Source organism: Orcinus orca, chromosome 4, assembly GCF_937001465.1.
Source record: "Orcinus orca chromosome 4, mOrcOrc1.1, whole genome shotgun sequence".
Lineage (NCBI taxonomy): Eukaryota > Metazoa > Chordata > Mammalia > Artiodactyla > Delphinidae > Orcinus > Orcinus orca.
In genome coordinates, this window is record NC_064562.1 from 85401452 (window position 1) to 85425542 (window position 24091).

The following is a 24091-nucleotide window of genomic DNA, read 5'->3' on the forward strand; positions in this document are numbered from 1 at the left end:
ACTATATGAGGGGTCGTTCCTTGTTGAAAGTAATTATTTTTTTAAAAAAATAGAGTTCTAAACAATTAGAGAACTTACCAAAATTTTTTTAAATATTACTTGGTACATTAAAAATATATTAGAAACAGGCAATTGTAGATGTGTTGTTTTAGCAACACATTACTGAGGAAAGAAAGGTATGACACCTTTCAATCATCTGATAATTGATGGGGCTGACAGTGCCATTTCTACAGTGATTGTCATGGATATCATGAGTGTCCACAATTGAAGGTGAGCCCTAAATTGTTAGAGAATGTTAAGTCCAATTAAGATTTATTTTAAGATTATCTCTTTAAATTTGGAGTGAGTGGTTTGCATTAGATTTTACAACAGTAGTAGAGAGAATATGCCTGAGAATGTCAAATCCCATAAGGATTTTGTTTCAGAATATCTCCTTAAATTTGCAGTGAGTGACTTTTATTAGACTTTACCACAAAAATGGGCAAATTTTGGTCAACTTTTGCAAACCAGTGTCTATAGTTTGATAGACTTTGTCAGGAGGAAAATATTTTAGTTAATGCCTTTACTCATTATTATCTTTATGACCCCATGTACACTATATTTAAATTCTCCAGGCTTTCATTTCCTGTTTCAAAATGAAGACAGAATTGCAGATCACAGCATTTGTAAATAAGAGACATGTTTTTTGATAGTTGAATGAATGTATTAAGACAAGGAGCTGTGTTTGAGAGTTATCCATTACCTGTGAAAACAATTCATCATCAGTCCTTATGTAGAGAACATTAATGTGGCTAAGATAAATGGATCTGTCACGTATTTTTAGGTAGGAATTAAAATGGACAATTCTAACAAGTAACCAAGCTAGTACATAAGATCCTCGTAACTGGCATGGCATGCAGATGAAAGGGTTCTGTTAGAAGAGTGTGTAGAGAGTTCCCTCTGAGTTGAATCTAGATCAGTTGCGTTGCAGAAGGTGGTTACACATGGACGTAGGGGCAGGAGTCTGCTAGTGTAGCCACATCTATACTAGAACCAACCCAGCAAGCATGCACACCTGGAATTCCTAATTAGCCAGTGTGTGAAACTGAGAAATGGTTAGAATATTCTTAAAGAAATGGCAGTTCTGTTTTGTCCACATTCTTGTCGACCTCACAGATGTATTTATTTAGCAGTGTCCTACTGCCACATTGAAGGCCATGAGAAAATGTTTTCAATGTTGTCTACCATAATCAAGTTGAAAGTATGATATGCAAAGCATGTTTTAGTTGAACGTTGTGAAACAAAACACAGACAAAAATGAAACCCCTGTACTTTCAAAGTCAGAAAAATTCAATTCCTCCTGACATAGCATAACATATTAAATAACAGTATCCTCTAAGGAGCTAAGTGTAGGGTTTGAGAGTGGAGTTTAGAGATCAGAATTTATGACATTTTTTTTGGTGAGAATCATCAGTGCATCATGGGGTATCTTGAATGAAGCTCAGAGACAATCACAGAGAAAGAACTGCATTAATAGCAAGATTTAGAGTTGGCTTTGCTTCCCTAAATGTAGCAAAGATCATCACCATCATCATCATCACCATCACTTATTGAGTGCTTGCTAATTGATGAGTGCTTACTATGCTCTGGGTACCACTGTAAGTACATTTTATATAACAACTCGTTTAATCCTTATACTGACCTCATGTTGTAGAACTCTTTCAATTTTACAGAATGAAAGCTCCATGGATGCATTTTATTCTGTTTGTGTGTGAGCACATTGTGTATCCTCAGATCCTAGAATAGTATCTGGCACAGACCATGTGTTCATTTAATCTTAGTTGAGGGCTTCCCTGGTGGCGCAGTGGTTGAGAGTCCGCCTGCCGATGCAGGGAACGCGGGTTCGTGCCCCGGTCCGGGAAGATCCCACATGCCGTAGAGCGGCTGAGCCCGTGAGCCATGGCCGCTGAGCCTGCGCGTCCGGAGCCTGTGCTCCGCAACGGGAGAGGCCACAGGAATGAGAGGCCCGTGTACCGCAAAAAAAAAAAAAAAAAAAAAACTTAGTTGAATCCACAACCGAGGAAACTGAGGCACTGAGAGATTAAATAACTTGCCTCATATTATAAAGATAGTAAATGACAGAATTCATATTCAAATTGAGGGCTTTAAACTTCACACAGTCCTAATCAACTGAAACTCAACATTTTGGGTGAAAGACGTGTAATTCCTTCTCTTTAGCTGTTGAAGGTCTATGAGGCCAGTAATAAGACTCCTTTATTTCTCTCCTAAACTCACAGAAAACATAGACACAGGAAGCAGACCTACGGTGATTAGAATATCAGTTTTATTTCTGACCAAGCTGGATTGGAGAATGTGGCTTACACGTGTGATCATGGTCAGGCTTCCTAATACTTCACCCCAGGAATATTGGGGCCTGTAGATAGACACACAAACTCGTAGTCACTGTTTCATATGTATGGAACCCCAGTAGTGTAGCCAGAAAGGGACACTTTCAGCTCTGTCTCTGGATGAAAAGCTTATGCTTGATATTGCATGCTTATCACAGGAAGCAAGAACACAGGACACAGCACTCCTGGGGCAGGTAGATCTTAACCCAACAAAGTGTTCAGTTCCTTCTCCGAATCTCACTTGCCACAGTTCTCTTTCAGGGGAGGCATGAATGAGTGGGGAATGGGGCTGGAAGTGTTATTTCAATACTGTTCTCAGGAAAATGTGAGGACTGGGGAATAAGGGTTCCCCCTAACACTAGATCAAACCTCCACAGGGCGGCAGTTCCTTTTGCCTCCCTAGGAAAATAGAATACGCTAACTCTGAAACCATTAAATTTGTTCCTCATTGTCCTGTGACAATCTCTGCAGACCCAGGGCTTATGTGAGTCTCAGAAGTGATTTTGATATGCAGACTCTAGACTCCTCAAAGACTTACTTACTTGTGCCTGCCATGAATCCTGTAACTGCTTGATAAACTTCAAGGAGAGGAGCTGTTAGATGCCATAAATTTGGGAAGCTGGAAAGCAGTGGCCACTTTCTGCTCAGTGAGTTTGCCTCACCTCCTAAGTAATTGCCACTCTGATTCGTGCCTGGGCCAGAGTGTGAAGAGGTGGTGGCAAGTGGGTTCTTGAACGGGAGATTTCCAGAAAGTCAAAAAATCAACAAGTAGATTGACTTTGGCGAATCCATAGAGAGGGACTGGACAGGAGAATAAAATTAGAAGTCTTGGGAGAAGAGATTACAAGCGGATCAGTAGAAAGCTGATTTTGATTTTCTGAGAACTCCAGAATTATTAAGGTTTTCTGAGGCACACAGTAGAGCAGTGGTTGAAGAAGCGATTTTTGGAGTTTAAAGGATGAATTTGAGGGAAATGGTGTTCTTTCACGAGGCATGATGTGGGCGGGAGCATTGAGTGCCGTGATCCAGCTAACAATTAACAGGGATATGATCTTGGTCCCTGATGTGAAGCAAGAGATGTCACATTTCAGCAGATTCAATGAAGACAGAGATGAGGGCTCTTGACTCTTGGAACAGGTAATAGTACATCACCATTATAAGAATAACAGACGAGGAATGTAAACAAAACTATTTTAACCACATTTAGCTCCAGTGGTCTAATAAGCTGATGAAGTGTATATTTAGAAAGGGCTTGAAAGAGTCTTACAACTGAACTTCCATTCTAACTGACCTAGTCGTATTTGAAAGTAATGCAGAAAAATATAAATAAATAAAAACAAGACAGAAAACGTGTAGCATATTAGACTGTAATGTATTTTCTTCCAATCATGCTCTGGTAGTGCTGTGCCTAACACAGTCCTGATTATTTGAAGGTTCTTGTGCCCTGGGGGGAATCTTTGGCAATGAGAGTATCAGGAATCCTACACATTTAAATGAGCTATCCTGCAGGAAGTGCTAAAGTGAATGCTTTGTGCACATAAAAATTCTTCTCTTGTTTTCTTTGATTTAATAATAAGAAATTTGAGAATCCATTTATGAAAAGTTATTTGCAGTTAAAAGGTCTACTGGGGGGAAAAATGGAGCATCGCCTGACCCCAAAGGATATATTATCTTCACTGAGCTTGCAGAGAGAGGGACAACCGCTGTTTAAGGCACCATTTAGAAAAACAATCTGTTGGAGTATTTTTAAAGCATGATGGATGTTTAATTCTAAAAAATATTGTTCAGCACATCGAAATGCTAGGACTCTATTGATTACTACACATTCCCCCATGTTTATACTGTAAGAAGCGAACAATTGCATTTATAAGGACTATTCAGGTTAAGAGAATCCTGGCAAAAAACAAAATAAGAAATTGGGATTGAAGCATTTAATATAAATTCCCAGCACTGATATGACTCACCAGGCAAATGAGAAAGTGAAGTGTCGGTGTGGGTGGAGGGTGCCTCGCAAGGGAGTAGACTGGGATATTTTTATCAGAATGTGCATATTAGGAGTCTAGTCAGTTCGTGGCTGCCTGCACGGTGTGTATAAAATGAGTTAGTGTGTATAATTATATCCAGGCCTCATCCCAAAGAATTTTGGAATCTGAGGTACAGGTGGTGCCAAGTCTGACATACATGGGGCAAGACTAGATGACAGATTCATATCTGAAATAAGATAATGTGCACAAGAGTATACACTGGTGCCATGAGTGAGGGAAGTTAAAGGATTACCGTGCTTCACCAAGGTGGGACCAAGTGTCTTCATTCTTGAGGCCATAACTGAATTCAAGAGAAACCACTGAGAGCAGCTGCGGTTCCACCGGTTGGTTGCTTTGCATTATTCCAAACAAGCAGTTGGAATGATTTTTAAAAAGTCACCTAGTTTATTTGAAAATGCTGAATTTACCAAATGGTTTGGGTATTGTGTTAATCGAAGGTCCAGAAGAGAGTTCAAGCATTAGAGAAACTTAGGAGTAATTCCCAGGAAGAATTGAGAATCAGGATATGATGAGATGAAATAAAAGAACACATTAAAATTCACACGTTCCCTCTGTTTTTCTTTCCTTTTTCTATAGAAATTATGAACCAGTATCTTTGAAAATTTTTCTTAATTAGGATTAGACTCTGGAATAACAAAGCTCTTGACAATTACTTTCTGCTTGCCAATCTAGGAAGCTTAAATCCTTTCCTACACATAACAGAATTTAGGATTATGCAGAACTGTGTAGTGAAACAAGAGTTTACTTGCAACATGTCATGGTGGTTAATATTCCAAGTTTTAGCTGGACGTGAGTTTCTATCCGGGCTCTGTCACTTAACTATTTTTTAACCTTGGACAAGTAACACATTTTTTTCCAAATGTCAGCTTCTGCATTTGGCGTAATACCTAGCTCACAGTGTTTTATGAGAGAAGATAAGATAATATATGCAAAACACATAGCAAAGTCCTGGCATGTAGTATACACGTGGTAAAAGCTGTTTTTATTCATTCTTTCCTAAATGTATTTATTTTTTAATAAGCATTCATTGAATGCCAAGTATGTGTCAACAATAGTTCTAATCCGTTGGAATATTATAAGTGTACAAAACAGATTCTTGCCCCTAAGTTTACATCTTTGTGAACAGAGCAAAAATAAATACACATAGTGAAGTACATTATGTAGTATGACGGTAAGTGATGAATGCTATGGAGAAAATAAAAATAAATAAATAAAAGTAGAGCAGGGAAGTGAGTATTGGGAAAACTGAAGGCAAGATGAGATGTTGACATTTCTATGAGGATTTAAAGAAGGAGTCACATATATGGATGGCTGGGAAAATAGCATTCTAGGATGGGGAGGGATGCAGTTAGTTCAACGGCTTTAAGGTGGGAGTATGTCTAGAAAAAGGAGGCCAAGTTGATAGAGAGAGATGAAGTGAGATATATAATAGAGAGGATGGCTTACATCACTTAAGGCGTTGTTGGCCATTATAGGAGCTTTAGTTTTACTCTGAGTGAAATGGGGAGTTTTTTCAGAATTCCAAGTGGTGGTATGGCATGATTCCGTTTTCTCATGTTTTATAAGACCCACTCTCAGTGATATAATGAAAACAGACTGTATGAGGGCAGAGGTGGAAGCTGGGAGACCACTGTTATCCAGGTGAGAGATGGTGGTGGCTTAGACCAAGGTGGTAGCAGCAAAGATCTTGACAGGTAGCAGGATTTTGGATATATTATAGAACCAATAGTTTTCCGTATGGATTGGATGTGGGTGTGAAAGAGAAAAGACAAAGATAATTACAAGGTTTTAGCCTAAGCACCAGCAAGCATTGTAATAAATGTAATGAGTATTATTATTTTACAATTTGTGGCTTTTTGTTTTATGCACTTAAAAAAGAACAGTGAACTCCCTTATGCTTCCTTGTAACCTCGACAGCACTGTGAAAATGATATGCACCCAGCTGGTGCTGAATAAGTGATTGTTGAACCTTTGAGGGCTATGGGGACAACGCTACTGGTCAAAGAAAATAGTAAGGCATGAAAACATAATATGACCTTTCAGAGAGAAACTTCTTTTACTTTACAGCTTGATCTAGGTCTGGCTCTGCCTATGCATTCCCCATTCAATTGTCTGATCCAGGCACTCTGCTCCAGCCATTCTCCAAAATCAGTACGGATGCCCACAGCCTTCTTGACTGCAGAAAATTGTCTCCCTTGTTAGGGAGCCTTAGTAGTGATCTGGCTTCATTGTTCTCTGGCCACACAGAGACAAGTACTCTATGGTCAATGGAAATGGACAATGGATGAAATTACCTGACTAAATAAGTCTAAAAAGTCTGTCTAGAATTTTTCTTACATGGGCAAAAGGCAGTCTCAGTTCTTCTCTTTCTGTGGTGATATATTCTTAAGGAACTAAAGAGAGCGGCCACAATATTTTCTGGAAATGATGTATTTCATTTCTGTATTAGGTTTATATTCTTGTGAACATTTACAGATGGGATTCATAAAGACATCCACACTGAGAAAAGAAGCAAACATTATTATTTCTGGGAGGACCAAAGGAAAAATCAATTACGTAGCTTACTTACTATTTCTGTTTTTTCATCATAATCGGTGAGTCACAAATAAAAGCAAACTACCGAGACCCAACAGTTCAGACACATAGTGTCAGCTCCCTACAAACAGGAGAGCTGGGGGTGAGACGTATTGGGCACAAGTGAAATACCTTGATTTAGCTATAACTGTCCCTGTGACTATAAACTGGATGTGTTTTTCTTGCATGAGGTATAAAGGCTCATTTATCAACGTTTCTCTGCCCTTATAGCAAAAGGCTGAGAGTTCTACGTTCTGAGCTCAGTGAAGGCAAACATGGGGTGAATCTCTTTGATCTATTAGCTGGGGTTGTACAACAGCTGCCTTTTAAAACTGCCTGGAGAGCTGAAACAGCAGTTTAAAAGACTACCAGGAATGGCAGGAACAAGTAAGGGTGGACAAAGTGGGAATCATTTTCTGGTAAAACCCCAAATGTATCAACCTACAAGTTTATATAACGAATACTGTTATAGGACATGGTGCTGGAAACTGAATTTAGGACAGTGGGGAAAAAGCAAATGCTCATAACACTGTATTAGAGCAGAGAAGGAAAAAGGATAAAATTTAAATGCAAATCAAAAAAGGAATGAAGCAACGTGATTATTTGCATTGAAATATTTTATGGAAGATATACAATCAGAGCTGAGAAATTAAAAGTATACTATAGATTAATAAAGAGTAAATTTAACACCATTATAAAGCAATTATGCTATAATAAAGGTGTTAAAAAAAGAGTAAATTTAATTTTTTATTTCAAATACGGTCTGTAATCACTATCCTTGAAAGGACAGTTTTTTCATGCATGAGTCTTTAATGTTATTACATACATATATATATATATATCTTTTCAAATATTCTGACTAAAAATTTTGACTGTAAACATTTTTTCCTCATATCTCTACTTCTTATATAGTAGTAAATGTCTAAAATAAAAATATTTTAATGTTCTGAAAAATATATAGACATAATTAGGATTCAGGGACAGATCTAGAACAAAGTAAAATAATGTTATGAATCACAAAGGAGACTGAGTTTGGGAACTTGCATTAAACTGAGTTTTCTGACCAGATCTAGGTGTAGCATCCAAAACAATTTTAAAAGACCACCAAAGAATTCTACTATCACTTTAATTTTACAGTTATCTTTTTTTTTTTCAACCTTTCATTTATCTCCTGCATCTAGTGCATCTTTTCTAAGTTCCTTCTGCTGTGTTTCTGCCCTCACTTTGAGGTCCAAACCCTATGCTGTAATCGACTTTCTTAAGATTTCTCCCTAATTAGAAGTCTAGGTCTCCTAAAATTGCATCAAAGGGGCCTATCAGGGGCGTCCCTGGTGGCGCAGTGGTTGAGAGTCCGCCTGCCGATGCAGGGGACACGGGTTCGTGCCCCGGTCCAGGGGGATCCCACGTGCCGCGGAGCGGCTGGGCCCGTGAGCCATGGCTGCTGAGCCTGTGCGTCCCGAGCCTGTGCTCCGCAGCGGGAGAGGCCGCAACAGTGAGGGGCCCGCGTACCGCAAAAAAAAAAAAAAAAGGGGGGGAGCCTATCATAAGAATTAATAATACTGTTAATGGCTAGCTAGCTCTTTCTCCCTTCCTCCCTCCCTCCCTCCCTCTCTCTCTTTCTTTCCTTCTTTCTTTCAACTATGAGACCATGTAATCAAATGAGTCGAATTGATAGAAGGGAAAGGTTCTGAGAGCAAACTAAGACAACTTTTAAAATTTTAAAATATTTAAAAAGAAGCATGCATTAAAGGATGGCTTGAGAAGCCTTCTCTGACACCCCAGTTTTGGTTCAGAGTCACTCCTCTTCTTACCATCAGCCACCTCCTACCTCCTGGCATCACCGCTTAGCATGATTGATTATTTTTACCATTTACACATGCTTTGTAGACAGTCATCTATTTACTTGTTTCTTTCCCCTCAAAGACCATGATGGCTACATACTATGTTCTTTATTTGTCTTTTATCTAAGTGTATGATGTAGTGTAACAATCAGTCCCTCAATTATCATTTTTTTGAAGGAAGAAAAACAAGAGGAAAGAAAGGAGGAAAGAAAGAAAATTTATTTATCCATTTATCAGTATCTTTCTACATGTAGCCCTCTTCAGAAGTTCCAGATTTAAGATAGACTGATATAAGGCTTTTGATTTTTTTTTGTTTTTGTTTTTGTTTTTGTTTTTTGCGGTACGTGGGCCTCTCACTGTTGTGGCCTCTCCCGTTGCGGAGCACAGGCTCCGGACGCGCAGGCTCAGCAGCCATGACTCATGGGCCCAGCCGCTCCGCGGCACGTGGGATCCTCCCGGACCGGGGCACGAACCCGTGTCCCCTGCATCGGCAGGCGGACTCTCAACCACTGCGCCACCAGGGAAGCCCAAGGCTTTTGATTTAAATATGGGACAGTTCAACACCAAAATTTATATATTGGTATGTGTATACACATACACACAAATATATACATATAAATCACATATTATTATATATATGTATACACACACAACAATATATAATACATATATAAACAAACCATATACACACATACATATATATATATATTTAGGTATATCTAATACATACTAATATGTAACATATACATATTACATCAGGTATATGATGGAATGAAAAGTTGAAATGACATCATGTTTTATAAAACCAGCACCAACTATTTAACTGGACTGTAGATTTCTTTATTATTATTTCTACATTATTTTATCTCCTCAAATATATAACTTTAGACTGGTGCATGGCAAGTGTGTAATAAATATATATATGATGTGACTATACTGGCACTAAAGATACCAAATAATCTTAAACTAAATGAAAAATTCTTCCAATGGTTGTGTTTTTGAATGACATTTTATTATTGAAATAGTTATTAGCATGGGATTTTTAAGTAACAAAAAATGTTTCAGTACAGCTCTCTAAGTAGCTGTTGAATTTGGATGAGATAAAATGAATATAATTATGCACAGTTCACAGGGTGATCATGAAATTATATATAAAAATTTAACCCAGTCCATGCATATAGTAAATGCTTAATAGGTAATAAGTTCCTTTTACTATCACACAATGGGAATTCAACAGATAAGACAAGTATTTAAGGGTTGCTACATAAAGTTTCTAAAAGTTCCTAATTACATGTTAGGTGTAAAATAATCATAACATTTTCCAATATACACACTGTCAGGAAACAGCATCCAGTGGTGGGTGATAAAGTTAATTACTTTAGGAGATTTCTTTTTTCCTTTTATACTAATTTGGGCCAAATTTATTTTTAAGAAGAAATTGATACTATCATCAAATTAGAATATCAGTTAGCTCCATTTTGTAAGTACAGAATTTCTTTTTGAAGCTGATCCAAGAGATTCAGGGAAAGATAGCAAAGGTTTGTAATATTGCCAACAAGGCTCTTCATGCATTTACCTTTAGGATGTTGTAGATGAAAAATGTTGGATTGTTGAATATGAGAACTGAACTCTATTAGAAATAAAGGCAAATGATCTTATGCTTTTAGCATCTGAATCTAAAACCATGCCTTAAATTTTTTCCCTATATGTTTAATGTAATTCAGCAATTTACCATCATAATACTTTTTCTACATGTAATTTATTGCAGGTTATCCATAGGTGTAAAGATAATACTTTATCTCATATTTGAGTGTGACAGGATTGGTAGGGCCTTATCCTTGACCATAATCTTCTGTGATAATCTATGTCGTTCCATATTATGCACATAGGACAAAGTCCTGGGCACTGTTGAGTGGTGAGTAGAGTGGGGAAACACACAACCATTTAACAACTCCTCATGCATTAGAAGTTACAATATGATTTGATTATTTCATTTGAAGAAGTAAACATTTCTGGAACCAACAGAAAGACTAATTAAATACTCAGGGATGGCAAGGACAACTTCAAAGAGGAAGTGTTATTTGAACTTATTTTTTAAGAACAAGGATTAAATGAGAGGGCATTTTATGTAGAGGAAAGAGAAAGCACCGCCCCCCCCCCCACCTGAAAAAGAATGAAGGAGAATAACATGGAGTTGGGTATGGCTAAGGTATACAGTGTGGGACAGTGCTGGATCAGGATGGAAAGGAGACAAAGATCATGAAGGGTCTGATGTGCTATGCTGTGATCTTTGAACTTGATCTTTAGGCAAAGGAGAGTCATTGAGAAAAATTTGATCAGAGAAGAGACATCACATGATTTATTATTAGCAGTGTCATGGAGGGTATATAGGAGTTGGTGAGACTAGAAACAGGAAAACTAAAAGAGGCCATTCCAGAGGTCATTGCCAGTGAGGATTGAGAGAGAAGGGAAAGTCAAGAACGATGTAGGAAATATAATCAACAGAACCCAGTCAACAATTAAAATGCTGGATATGAGTAAGAAGTTCAGCCTGAGACTAAAAGTTTGACAACTGACAAAATGATGGTGGCTTTTACCAAGACTAGAAATAGAGAAGGCAGAAATTTGAATATTTGAACCCATGGCCTATATGAGCTTTTGAAATTTAGTGTTTTCAATGTCTATGCTTCTATTACATTTAAATGCTTTCCTTTTACAAAATAGAAAAGAAAGAACTGAAAAATTATTTTGCAAAGTAAACGGAAATATTGCTGTCCACAGCAGTATTTTGTGAGGATGGTGAAAAGGTCATAAAAGAAAGAGTCAATTAGCAAGCTTTAACTTATGCACCTTTTTTATAAGAAAGAAAATTAATACAGTGGAATTTTTTCAATCCTTTGTATTAGTAATATATATGCACACACACACACATATATGTGAATTGTAGTTCTTAGCGCATTAAGAATGCTCAATTTATGTTGATTTATAAAATAATTCACTATCTTAAAAAGGTAAAAGCTTATCATTATATATATTGGACATAAGAATCATTTTTTATTAATATGTATTTGGGGAGCAAAATGTAAATTTATATCAGCATAGTTTTTATTTTTAAATTCTCATAACTTAGTTGTTAAGCTGGTTTCTATCAGTACTTAGACAACAGCATAGGATTTCAGGTTGGTGATTAATAAGCTCCAAGTTTCTAACTAACCCAGGGATACTAGATATGTAATAGCCTGTGCTCAGACTAAACTTTGAACTTTTAGTGTTCTAGGGTATCCCATGTGCTCTGGATTCCATCTTTAACAACTTGAAATGGGATGGGGTCACTAGAATCTCCTCAAAAGAGAATCTAACCTGTGATAGTAAAAGTGAGATCTTTGAGAACATCTTCATTCTTTCCCCTGTCAGAGTCCCACACTGAGCATGTAGCAAAGTCTTGATGAAACATTACCTTGAGGAACATAAATTGCTTCTGGCACCACTAACAGCTTCCCTTTGAAAACATTCTCTCCCTTGTCGGTCAGGCAGGGGACGTCTCTGGACAATACTTAATAAACTCTTAGCAGCTATTTGTTAATTGAACCAAACGGTCCCACTAAATCCATGGGAATCAATGTGCATTCAGTCTCCTCTTCCCTTTCCTAGTTGATTTCCTTTACTAGGGGAGAGAGGTGTGTCTTCAGCTTCCTCACCAGAGCACGCTGAATCATTAGGTACTGAAGAAAGACATTTCAAAGAAAGAGAAGGCACTACAAATCTTCTACCTGGTGATGGTTCTAAGGGCCAGAACAGTCCCAAACCTTATTGGGGGATAGATAGACCCTCTAGTGATTTCAAAGTCACATTCATTTGTAACCCATAATCAGTGACTGTCATGATGGGGTATGTTTAGTTTATCCTTTGAGGACTTTGTGTCCTGTCCATAAACATACAGCCATCGTGATTCTTGTTTCGGATCCCCAAATGTGCTATACTTTTTAAATCAATGCATTTTCATTAGTAGGAAAAAAATCAAAGTAAATAAACAAAACTACAAGAACAAACAATATACAAAGATTCAAAAATTTAAAAGCACCAGGAGTCACACTGAGAGGAAATTTCATGTATTCAATATATGTTTATATTTCATGTTTCCAAATCATTGCAAAGAATTAAAGTCCAAAACTTAGAACTATCATGAAAAATGATTGTAAGAAAACACAATTCATATTGGTTTTATTATTGGTCTTAACTCTTCCTGATTTTATAGGCACTATATTTATCAAACACGTGTTAAGTGTCTACTGGGAGGAAGATATTGGATAAGCAGCAGCAATTCTTTTGTGGTGGAATGGTGACAAATTATATGATCAGATTCCAAGTTTTCAACTTTTAATAGGGAACACTAAGCGCCATATACACAAAAGTCGGTTAAGTATTTGTTGACTTTACTGAACTTGACTGATGACAAATGGCACATGTAGCTGTTAACAGAAATCATCCCAGGAAGCAAAATGTCTTTGTTGCTGCTGAGAGAGTAAAGCAAAACAGCAATGGCTAACTTGTCTTAAAATATGTGCACGACATCCTATTTATGATATATGGTGAGCAAAATTATTAGCATCCTCATCTTCTTGAAGGGATGTCATTTACAGTTTGATTTTACTCTCCATCTTATGAGTGTGTGTCCTTATTAGTATTAGTGTTATATCTAAATTACAGGGGTGAAGACGATATACCTTATTGCTTGGATGGTTAGCTGCAATTAATTAATGTCTTTTAATACAATTAATATCTTTCCTGACTCCTTAATTATTATCTTTTTTTTCTTCTTAGAGTATGTGAATGATGTTTGTAGTTGGCTTTGGCTTCTCACAGAAGCAGACTCTAAGATACACAATCATCTGGGAAGGGATATCAGGCGCACTAGCTGAGGGAGGTCAAAGTGATACAGGGAAGGGAGGACAGCCAAAGCAGGGTACCATGGTGAGCAGGTTACTGCTGAGGACAGTTGTAGTTTCCTCCCTGAAGTCATCTGGGAAATGGTGTAGAGCATGCCTTAGAGTTGTCTCCACTGAGAGGGAGAGAAAGCTGAGTTCCTCCAACTCTCATCCATCGTTGGTTGATGGCCGTTCCCAGGAACACAAACTTTTCTGCAATTACACTCTGCCCTGCACAGCCAGGAAAAGCCCTCAGGCAGAGAATCACAGGAGCTTGCAGCAGAACATCCCAGCATGTAGAGCAGCGGTCCCCAACCTTTTTGGCACCAGGGACTGGTTTCATGGAAGACAGTTTTTCCATGGACTGGTGAGGGGTTGGTTCAGGAGGTAATGCGAGCAATGGGGAGCAATGGGGAGCGGCAGATGAAGCTTCGCTCGCTCACCCGCCGTTCAACTCCTGCTGTGCGGCCCGGTTCCTAACAGGCTGCAGACCGGTACCAGTCCACGGCCCGGGGGTTGGGGACCCCTGATGTAGAGGAATCATGATTGTCAAGGGGCTATGGACAAAGAACTGGCAGCAGATGCTACATTGGTCTTCTATGGATGTATACTATTGTAAATGTTATTAATATAATTATACTATCAAATTTTTTACTTGGAATCATCATCTATTATAATAAAAATAATCCACATATATTTTGCACGTAACTCAGAATTTCTCTCCTCTCCAGGAACTTTCCTGCCACTAGACCTAAAAACCTACTTCCATTTATTTCAACATTCTGTCTTCTCACCCCGATATAATTAAGGATATTCCCTCCTCCTTCTTCCCTCCATGTATATAATGTCAATCTCTTTTAATGAATGCACTACCTGCTTACTCAGGAATATTCCTCTTTCACTGATCTTGTCTCCTGAATATTCAGCGGCTCCCTTAGTCCCTTCCATCTGCATTGCCAGATCCTTAACTATCTTCCACCTTAAACAAGCAAACAAAAACTGTCTCTTTTCCCCCACCTTCCCTTGTTGCTGGAGTCCTGTTTCCCTTCACAGTCGAACTTCTCAAAGGTTGTTTAAAATCACTCTAGGCTCTTCCTCTTCTCTCACTTCCCTCACTTCAAGCTGGCCTCTGCACACATTACTCTACTAGTGGCTCCCAGGTCTCTAAATTCAGTAAATATTCCAGACTTCAGATTACTGGATCTCTCAGCAGCAGTGACTGTACGCAACTCACTTCTTCGCAGTGGTGTAAGCTGCCTTTGTAACACTATAATCTCTAGCTTTAGGGACACTTTATTTTCCTCTACTTTTTCTGAACATGCATAGCAGGAGAGTATTCCTTGAAATGCATACATTCTTTAACTGTGTTTATGACGTCCTTAAACTTTGAAATTATTTTCTTTAAGGTAACTTTGCCTATCTCTGTTCTGTCTTGAGGTGTTGCTCTTACTGTTTAGAGCTTTGAGGGTAATTTTATTTTTCTCCCTTTAGATTCTTAGTTGGCACCTCATGGCAGCCACTAGGATGATCACATTCTCCTTTACTCTTTACTTGCCATTTGGTGTGTAAGTGGATATTCTTCATGTCCTTAGCATGAATATATTCATGTATTTTTATCAACTCTCTTTTCTAACTTTACAACTCCAGATTAAGGAGAATAAATTCCATTTGCCTCTATTTGGGTGAAGACTACCATAACATTTAAATTTCTCTCTCTTGGAACATTTTAAACCAATATCTATAGTGACTAACGTTTTATTCAATTGTTTATTGAATAAATGTGAGAGCACGATTGATTTTGTATGAGTAAGAGGAAAAAAACATATATAATCCAGGACCAGCTACATAATTTGTGAGGCCCAGTCCAGGATGAAAATGCACGGCCCTTTATGCAAAACATAATGAAGAATTTCAAGGAAGCAAAAACAGAACATTAGACCAGGCATGGGACTTCTCTGAGCACAGGGACCTTTGTGACTGCACAAATTGTATAGCTATGAAGTAGACCCTGTGCAAGTGTTTGGGGGCAGGTGGCAGCTGAGAATTAACTTTAGAAATGAGTTTCAAATGAGTTTTACAACAAAATTTCACAAATACCATTTTTTTGGAATAAAATAGTATATAAAATAACAATGTTGAAGGAATATATTTGTTTGGAACACCGTAAGTGTGCTTTTGGCACAGAGTATTGTGGTAAATAGAAATATGTAGTTGATAAGAAAACACTTTTAGTTTTAAATTTATTCTTGACTGTGGTACAGGGCTTTGTTTACCCTGAGGGCTCAGGAGCCAGAGTGCTTAGTTCCTAAAACCTGGCTCTCTCCACCCAACAGAGTGTGGGTCACGGGGCACACTTCCTTAACTTCCCGTACATCAGTGTACACATATATTGGGATGATAACAGAGAATCTATCTCATAGATTTCTCATGTAGATTATTACATTTCAAGTCCTTTTAAGAGTAAGCATTCAGTCGACTCTGTTATTTCAAAATCCTTTTACTTTTTATTTTTGTTTTAGTGGATACAATATTCCAGACTCAGTTTACTGTCTCTTTCATGGTTGTGAATTAATGTTCAGTATAATATTAAAATATTTCATGATATTGTTTGTGTAGAATTACACATTTGACACTTAGCAGTTAAGGCATTAAGTTCATGATGGTAGAAATTAATGATGTACTTTTTTCTTATAAGAACACTGAAAGGGTTTTAGTTTTAAATTTTTCCTTTGAGCTTTCCCCCCATTGCCATTTGGCTTATTTAAAATCAAAGATCTAAATCACCTGGTTAATAAAGCAATCCAGTTAATTGTGCTACACTTTATAAGTTACATAAATTTCAAATCTAATTCAATTTAATCTTTGCGGTTTAGGCATTCTTAGATACATGTAAAGGCAAGTTTGTTTGGAAGTAATCCTTGTGATTAATGAATGTTATTTGCTTTTATTTTTATGTTACTGAATGATAAAGCTTTTTATAAAATATGAATTATGTTTATTTATAATGATTAACAATGTGTTTGTGCTTTATTGAGAAGATACACTAATTTACAAACTAAATCTCTACCAGCATGAAATACCATTTGAAATATTTGGTTTAATGGTCAATTACAGGACTGTATCAAACAGTAACCATACCAACTGTACTTTATTTTCCATACTGGTGGTACATTTAAGATAGTTTCTGAGAAACTATTCATTCTGAGCAGTGTGCTGAAAACAAAATGCTCTAGTCAGGTATAGTTTCCAAATAAGAATGTCATAATCCTTCTAAGCATTTAGGATTGTAAGACCCTATGAAGTAATTAAGTAATACAGCTATTTTTGTTGGTTGTGAACGTTGAAAAGAAAGCAAAACCGAAATATTCCCAAATATCACAGAACTTTCTAACCATGCCATGTACTTGACCCCTTCTCTCTCCTGTGGTTCTCATTATATAATGTCTATATTCAATCTCTTTTTCTTACACCAGACAGTATTACTGAAGTCTTCACTAACATCTATGTGACCAGTTTTGGCCCCGTCTCAGATACAGATATGGTGAGTTTTTCATTAAACAGTATTTTTACTTCATATAATGGGAAGTTTGGGGGGTAATTTAGAATAAACACGTATTTTTAGTGTTATAGATTCTGGATCTGTCTCATGCCTATTTAGCCTGCCCAAATACATGGAGAGTTAAGGCTGTTAATCTGCTTATATCTGTGTGCACCATTCTAACTTGAGTGTTCAGATTAACCCTTCATATTTTATATTATCTTCAAAATTTTCTACCCAGCTGCAGTGTGGCAAACAATTGTTTAAATAAAAATAATGATATTACTGAGAACCCGGTACGCGGGCCTCTCACCGTTGTGGCCTCTCCTGTTGCGGAGCACAGGCTCCGGACACGCAGGTTCAGTGGCCATGGCTCATGGGCCCAGCCGCTCCGTGGCATGTGGGTTCCTCCTGGACCGGGGCAGGAACCCGTGTCTCCTGCATTGCCAGGCGGACTCTCAATCACTGCGCCACCAGGGAAGCCCAAACCACTTTGTCCAATTAAGGCCCCTACTTGACTTCCATACGTCTGGGGCAGTTTCATAGATAACTGCTTCTTACAGGTTGTGGTTACAGTCGGTGTTACAAATGGAAACCTTCTATTAACATTGAGTAAGGTGGATTTCTTGTCATCCTAGTTACATAAATACACTACATACATTCATACATATAAATTAATCTAAAGAAAACTAGAATCTTAACATTCTTGAATTCTATGGAACTGGTCTTTATTTTTCTTTAAAATGAGATCAGTAGAAGACGGAAATTAGTCTGTTGGGTTAGAAATCAGTGGACTAGATACATCATCGATAAATCCTTGGTTAAGCATAAGAATTTTAGTAATCCATCTTCCACTTCTACTGCTATCTACAGTGCTCTATTATAGAAGTTTTTTTGTAAAAATTATTTTTCATCCACCTTCCTTATGGTCAGGGAATGAGAATTAGAGGAGATGCCCTTGTCCCTGCTTTGCCTGGCCTTTCTCCATCATGTCATCTCTTCCCAATTTCTTCCCTTTATCTGATACCCCAAGGGGAAGGATAAGTGTGCAGGTTTTCCACCTGGATAAACACACAAAACTAAAGGTTTTCCTTTTTTGCAGAGGCTCATTAACAATATTAGCCAATTATTTTTTATTGAAGTATAGTTGATTTATAATATTGTATTAGTTTCAAGTGTACAGCATAGTGATTCAGTTATTTTGTTTTCAGATTATTTTCCATTATAGGTTATTACAAGATATTGAATACTGTTCCCTGTACTATACAGTAAATCTTTATAGCTTATCTATTTTATGTATAGTAGTTTGTATCTGTTAATCCCATATTCCTAATTTACCTCTCCTCCCCTGCCCCCCCCCGCCTTTGGTGACCTTAAGTTTGTTTTCTATGTCTGTGAGTCTATATCTGTTTTGTATATAGATTCATTTGTATTATTTTTTAGATTCCATATGTAAGTAATATCATACATTATTTGTTTTTCTCTGTTTCAGTTACTTCACTAAGTATAAAATTCTCTAGGTCCCTCCATGTTGCTGTAAATGGCAATATTTTATTCTTTTTCACAGCTGAGTAATATTCCATCATATACTTATATACCACATCTTCTTAAGACAATTTTCTATTGACAGGCACTTGAGTTGTTTCCATGTCTTGGCTATTCTAAATAATGCTACTATGAACACTGGAGTGCATGTGTCTTTTAAAATTAGAGTTTTTGTTTTTTCCAGTTATACACCCAGGAATGGGATGGCTGTATCATATGGCAACTCTATTTTTAGTTTTTTGAAGAACCTCCATGCTGTTTTCATTAGTGGCTGTACCAATTTACATTCCCATAATTATCCATTTTATTGGGACCTCCCTACCTTTCCTTTAGGGAGCAGATATGCTGCTTTTATCACTAAAAAATCAGTTTTTCTTCCACCCAGAGCCATTTCTCTGGCCTCATTGTTCTTTTTTACATTAACTTGGATGGCTGAAGATGTAAAGTGGAAGAGGGGTGATGACCCCCAATGTTGGGGAGGTGGTTGATACCAAACACTGCTGATCTTTGAAGTTCTTTCAAATTAGAATGTGAAGATTTAAGTGCTTTTGTTCCCCAACTTCAGGCATTAGCTACAATTCTGCAACAACAGGAAAAATCCCACTTTTCAACATAACTCTCCTCCTCCCTTGCAGTATCCTATATCATGACGTGAAATATTAATCCTCCTCTTTCCATAGGTTAATTTCAGTGTACACAAACTTGAAAAGATCACAGATACATATTTTTAGTAAGAGTGTGTATCCCAAACATTATTGGTTGGCAGTAAAGATAATATTTCTGTGAAGCTTGTCTTAATATATGCTCTCTATCTTAGAGACCATGAAAATGAGCACCTAACCTCTATGTGGAGTCAAGTGCAGAGAGTCAGAATTTTGTCTAGCACTACATTGAAAAATTAGCAGAATATTATATAAATTATGGTTCTTATATGGTAAGCTATGGTGTTTTATCACCAGCCAAAACAGAAAGGCAAATGTTATAGGAACCCAAAATATCAAAGTTTTCAATGTTTTAGATTTTGTGTAGTGAATATTAATACTAACAGTTACTATGCTAAAGTTTTTTTGTTTGTTCATTTTGCAGAGTGAGTTCTTTTACCTGAAAAAATCAGAAGTAAACAAATCTTCATATATGCTTTTTCTAGACATGCAATTGTTTGTTATTTGAGGGTTTTAGACAAACAGTTATATTTTTGACAAAATATATGAAGAGACTTTTTTCCACTGGTGATAATGGATTAAACTAATCCTCCTCTTCTTTGTTCTGACCATTCTTTGGGATCACTGAAAAATTTAGAAAGCTGGTAGCTTCAACTCAAAATGGATTAAAGACTTGAATGTAACACTTGAAACCATAAAACTCATAGAAGAAAATATAGGGAGTAAGCTCTTTGACATTGGTCTTGGCGATGATTTTTTAAAATTTGACACCAAAAGCAAAAATAAACCAGTAGGACTGACTATATCAAACTGAAAGCTTCTGCACAGCAAAAAACCATCAATAAAATGAAAAGGCAATCTACAGAATGGGAAAAAAATATTTGCAAATTATGTATCTGATAAGGGGATAGCAACCAAAATATATAAAGAACTGGTACAACTCAATATTAAAAAAAAAACAAAAACCACAATCCAATTTAAATAAGGAATAAAAACTGAATAGACATTTCTTGAAAGAAAACATACAAATGACCAAGAGGTACATGAAAATATACTCAACATCAAAAATCATAACAGAAAAGTAAATCAAAATCACAATGAGATCTCTCCTCACACCTGTTAGAATGGCTATCAACAAAAAGACAAGATATTCTATATGATATCACTTATCCACTTATATGTGAAATCTAGAAAATAAAATAAACTAGTGAATATAACAAAAAAGAAACAGACTCAGAGACAGAGCGAACAAACTAGTTGTTACTGGTGGGGAGAGGGAAGGGAGGAGGGGCAAGATAGTGGTACAAGATTAAGAAGTACAAACTACTATGTGTAAAATAAATAAACTACAAGGATATATTGTAGAGCACATCACAGGGATTATAGCCAATATTTTATAATAACTATAAATGGAGTATACCTTTAAAACTGTGAATCAGTATGTTGTGTACCTGAAATATATAATATTGTACATCAACTACACCTCAATAAAAATAGTTTTAAAAAAAGGCAAGAGATAAATGTTGTCAATGATGTGGCGAAAAGGGGACCTTTGTGCAGTTAGCAGCCATGTAAATTGGTGTAATCAGTATAGAAAACAGTATGGAGGTTTCTCAAAAAATTAAAAATAGAACTATCATATTATTCAGTAATCCACTTCTGGTATATATATTCAAAATGAAAATAGGATCCCCAAGAGAAATCTGCACTACTGTTTTCTTTTGTTGTTTTTGGCTGTGCTGCATAGCTTGTGGGATCTTTAGTTCCCCCACACAAGAGACTGAACCTGGACCCATGAAGTGAAAGCACCGAGTCCTAACCACTGGACCGCCAGGGAATTCCCTGCACTCCTTTTTTTATTCACCATTTTCCACAATGCCAAGATATGGAAATATGATGTGATATATATATATCACATGAGAAAGAGTGAAATCCCGGCATTTTTGACAACATGGATGGACCTCAAGGGTATTATGTTAAGTGAATAAACCAGACAAATATTGCATTGTATCACTGACATGTGGAATAAAAAAGTCATAAAGAGATGTTAGATAAGTGGTTGCCAGCTGCTGAAGGGTGGGGAAAATAGGGAAAGGTCGGTGAAAGGGTATAAACTTTCAGCTACAAGATGAATAAGGTCTGAGGATCTAATGTAAGGCATGGTGACTATAGTTGATAACCCTGTATTGTATAATTGAAATTCACTAAGAGAGTAGAACTCAAATGTTCTTGCTAAAAACAAACAAAATAATAAATAAATAGATATGAGGCGATATGTTAATTAACTAGACAGAGGGAATCCTTTCACTATGTATATCAAATCACCACTATGATTGTTTCAAATACCTTAAATTTTTTCGTCAATTATACTTCAATAAAGCTGAATTTTTTTTAAAAAAAAGGAAAATAAAAAGAAACTGTGATCGTTTAGTTAGTGTTTCCATGTAGGAATTTCTTCCAGGCATTTGATGGGAAATTTATATATTTTTACAAATCCTAAATTCTGGGAAAAATCAAATAAGAAAATGGGAAAAAGCATTATAATTCACCTGCAAGAATTAAAGCTTAGCATAAGGAATCCACGGATGTCAAGTTGCAGCCCAGAGCAGGGAATGCTGATGTGTGAAGCTGAACACTCAAGGTTAAGGACAACAAGTCCCAGAACTGGGACAGGACCGTGTCTGAGTGAAGCAGTCATGATCAGGTAATAATGTGTCTAGCAGTTGTGTGTCCTGTCTGCTGCTGTCATTTTGAAATAAATTTGAAATAAATATTAATAAGCTATATGCAAAAATAAATATATAAAAATAAAAAGGTGGGAGCTCATGTTAGGCATATAGTCGTTGGCAATAGAGCAAATTTAAACTCATCTGTGAACTGAATTCAGAATGTTGGTGTCTTCAGTGACTTTAGCCCAAGAATTTAAAGAAATTTTAACAGGCTCAAGTTAGACTTTCTTATTTTGGGGGACACTACCAGACATTATATTAAATATGAAAATGCACTCATATTCCAAGCCATATAGGTTGAATTAACTTGAGTAGAATTGTGTTTGACAACATTTAAATATTAAAAAATCACTTATTTCTATTTTTTTAGTTTTCTTTATGTATTTTGGATTATGTGTGTGTATGTATGTGAGCACATGCACTTGTATACTGAGAAATTCCCTAAAATGAAATACATATTTAACATCTCTTAGGCTCTTGAGACGCTTGAAGGCCCTAGACGTTTTTTCCTAATACACATTTTCTTTGAATCACCTAGCCTAACATAGTCCTATATAATTGTCTTTGGTCATGTCAAATTTTCTACTTTGTTTCCATCTTTATGCACCTTGTTTACTCAGTCTTACCAATAGTTGGGTTGGGGGGAGTCTAATTAGTTGCAAGACCACTAACTGGGTTACTTACTCTATCATCAGAGTCCAGTTAGAGGAAAGGATCCATAACGGTAATCAGAACAGGGAAAATCTCATAGAATGAATTATAGATTAGTACAAGATGGTTAAATAAAAATGTAAAAGAAGACTCTAAGCAATATAGATTTAGCAGATGCAGAGGGCAGCATCTGCTTCTGGGGTGAAGCATCATGAACAAGGAAGGAACTCAGGACTCGTAAAGGAGTCCTTCCCCTAAGGCCAAGACTTAAAGCTCACTGGAGAGGACTTTGTGGTTAGAGGAGTATGCACCTCCTGCTGGTGAAGAAACATATGAGGGTACATGCTGAAGCTGGTCAGAGGAATAGCCTGCCTGCTGGCTGACAACTAACAGCTCGGCAGTCCTTTGAAGCTGTGTCAGAGAATGACAGTGCGCCTGAACCAGGAAGAGAACCAGAAAGAAAAGCCCTCTTCCCTTGCTATGACATGGCAGTATCCCTCCAGCACCTTCTAATGGCAAAGCCTAATATTGTGTGAACTGGTGAAGGAGCACTGTTTACAGAGCCCTTCTCCTGTGTCACAAAGAAGGGGAAAGGAGGGTGGACTTGGAGCTGAGAGGCAATTCACTAATAATAGGTGTACATAATAATGTGTGATATGAGGAGGATTTTGAGGGAGAGTCAAGAGGTAGTTTGACCATGCAACAGCTGCTGTTTGATACGTGTCCAAATCTAGAGGAGAAAATGAAAGATGAGTAATTCATTTACACATGTAACACAGACACACACAAACACACACACTTACTCATATTATAAATATATCAGGGAAGACAGAGCTCAATTTAAAAACATGTATACATTTTGTGAAGAGAAATGACTTGGACCTCACGGTGCTCACATGGAGTGATTTCCAATCTTGATATTACTTTTGTTGGAAAGCAAAACAAATAATGAGGACGAGTTTGATATATGTTAGTATGGATGGCCAGGTCAAGAAATGAAACTTATATGTGCGACTCGAAAGAGAAAGAAATTTAGTATGACGCAGAGGTACAAGATACCCACATTATTATTACCTATACATAAAAGTGGATATGAAGATATCTAATTCATGTCTTACAGAAGAAATTCGTTAATGGGAAAACAGTAAAGAATAAATTTAATTTCACTTTTGGTAGCTTAGCTAATACCCTTAT

General features: G+C 37.0%; 1 protein-coding gene across 2 annotated transcripts in view; it reads left to right on the forward strand.

Annotated features, from left to right (window-relative positions):
- Positions 1 to 24091, forward strand: part of GABRA2 (gamma-aminobutyric acid type A receptor subunit alpha2) — a 122486-nt gene that overhangs the window by 32303 nt on the left and 66092 nt on the right. For both annotated transcript variants that reach the window (XM_033425495.2, XM_004268303.3), the window contains exon 4: positions 17246 to 17313. In XM_033425495.2, coding sequence (XP_033281386.1) covers positions 17246 to 17313 — 68 coding nt within the window. The remainder of the gene's footprint in view (positions 1 to 17245; positions 17314 to 24091) is intronic.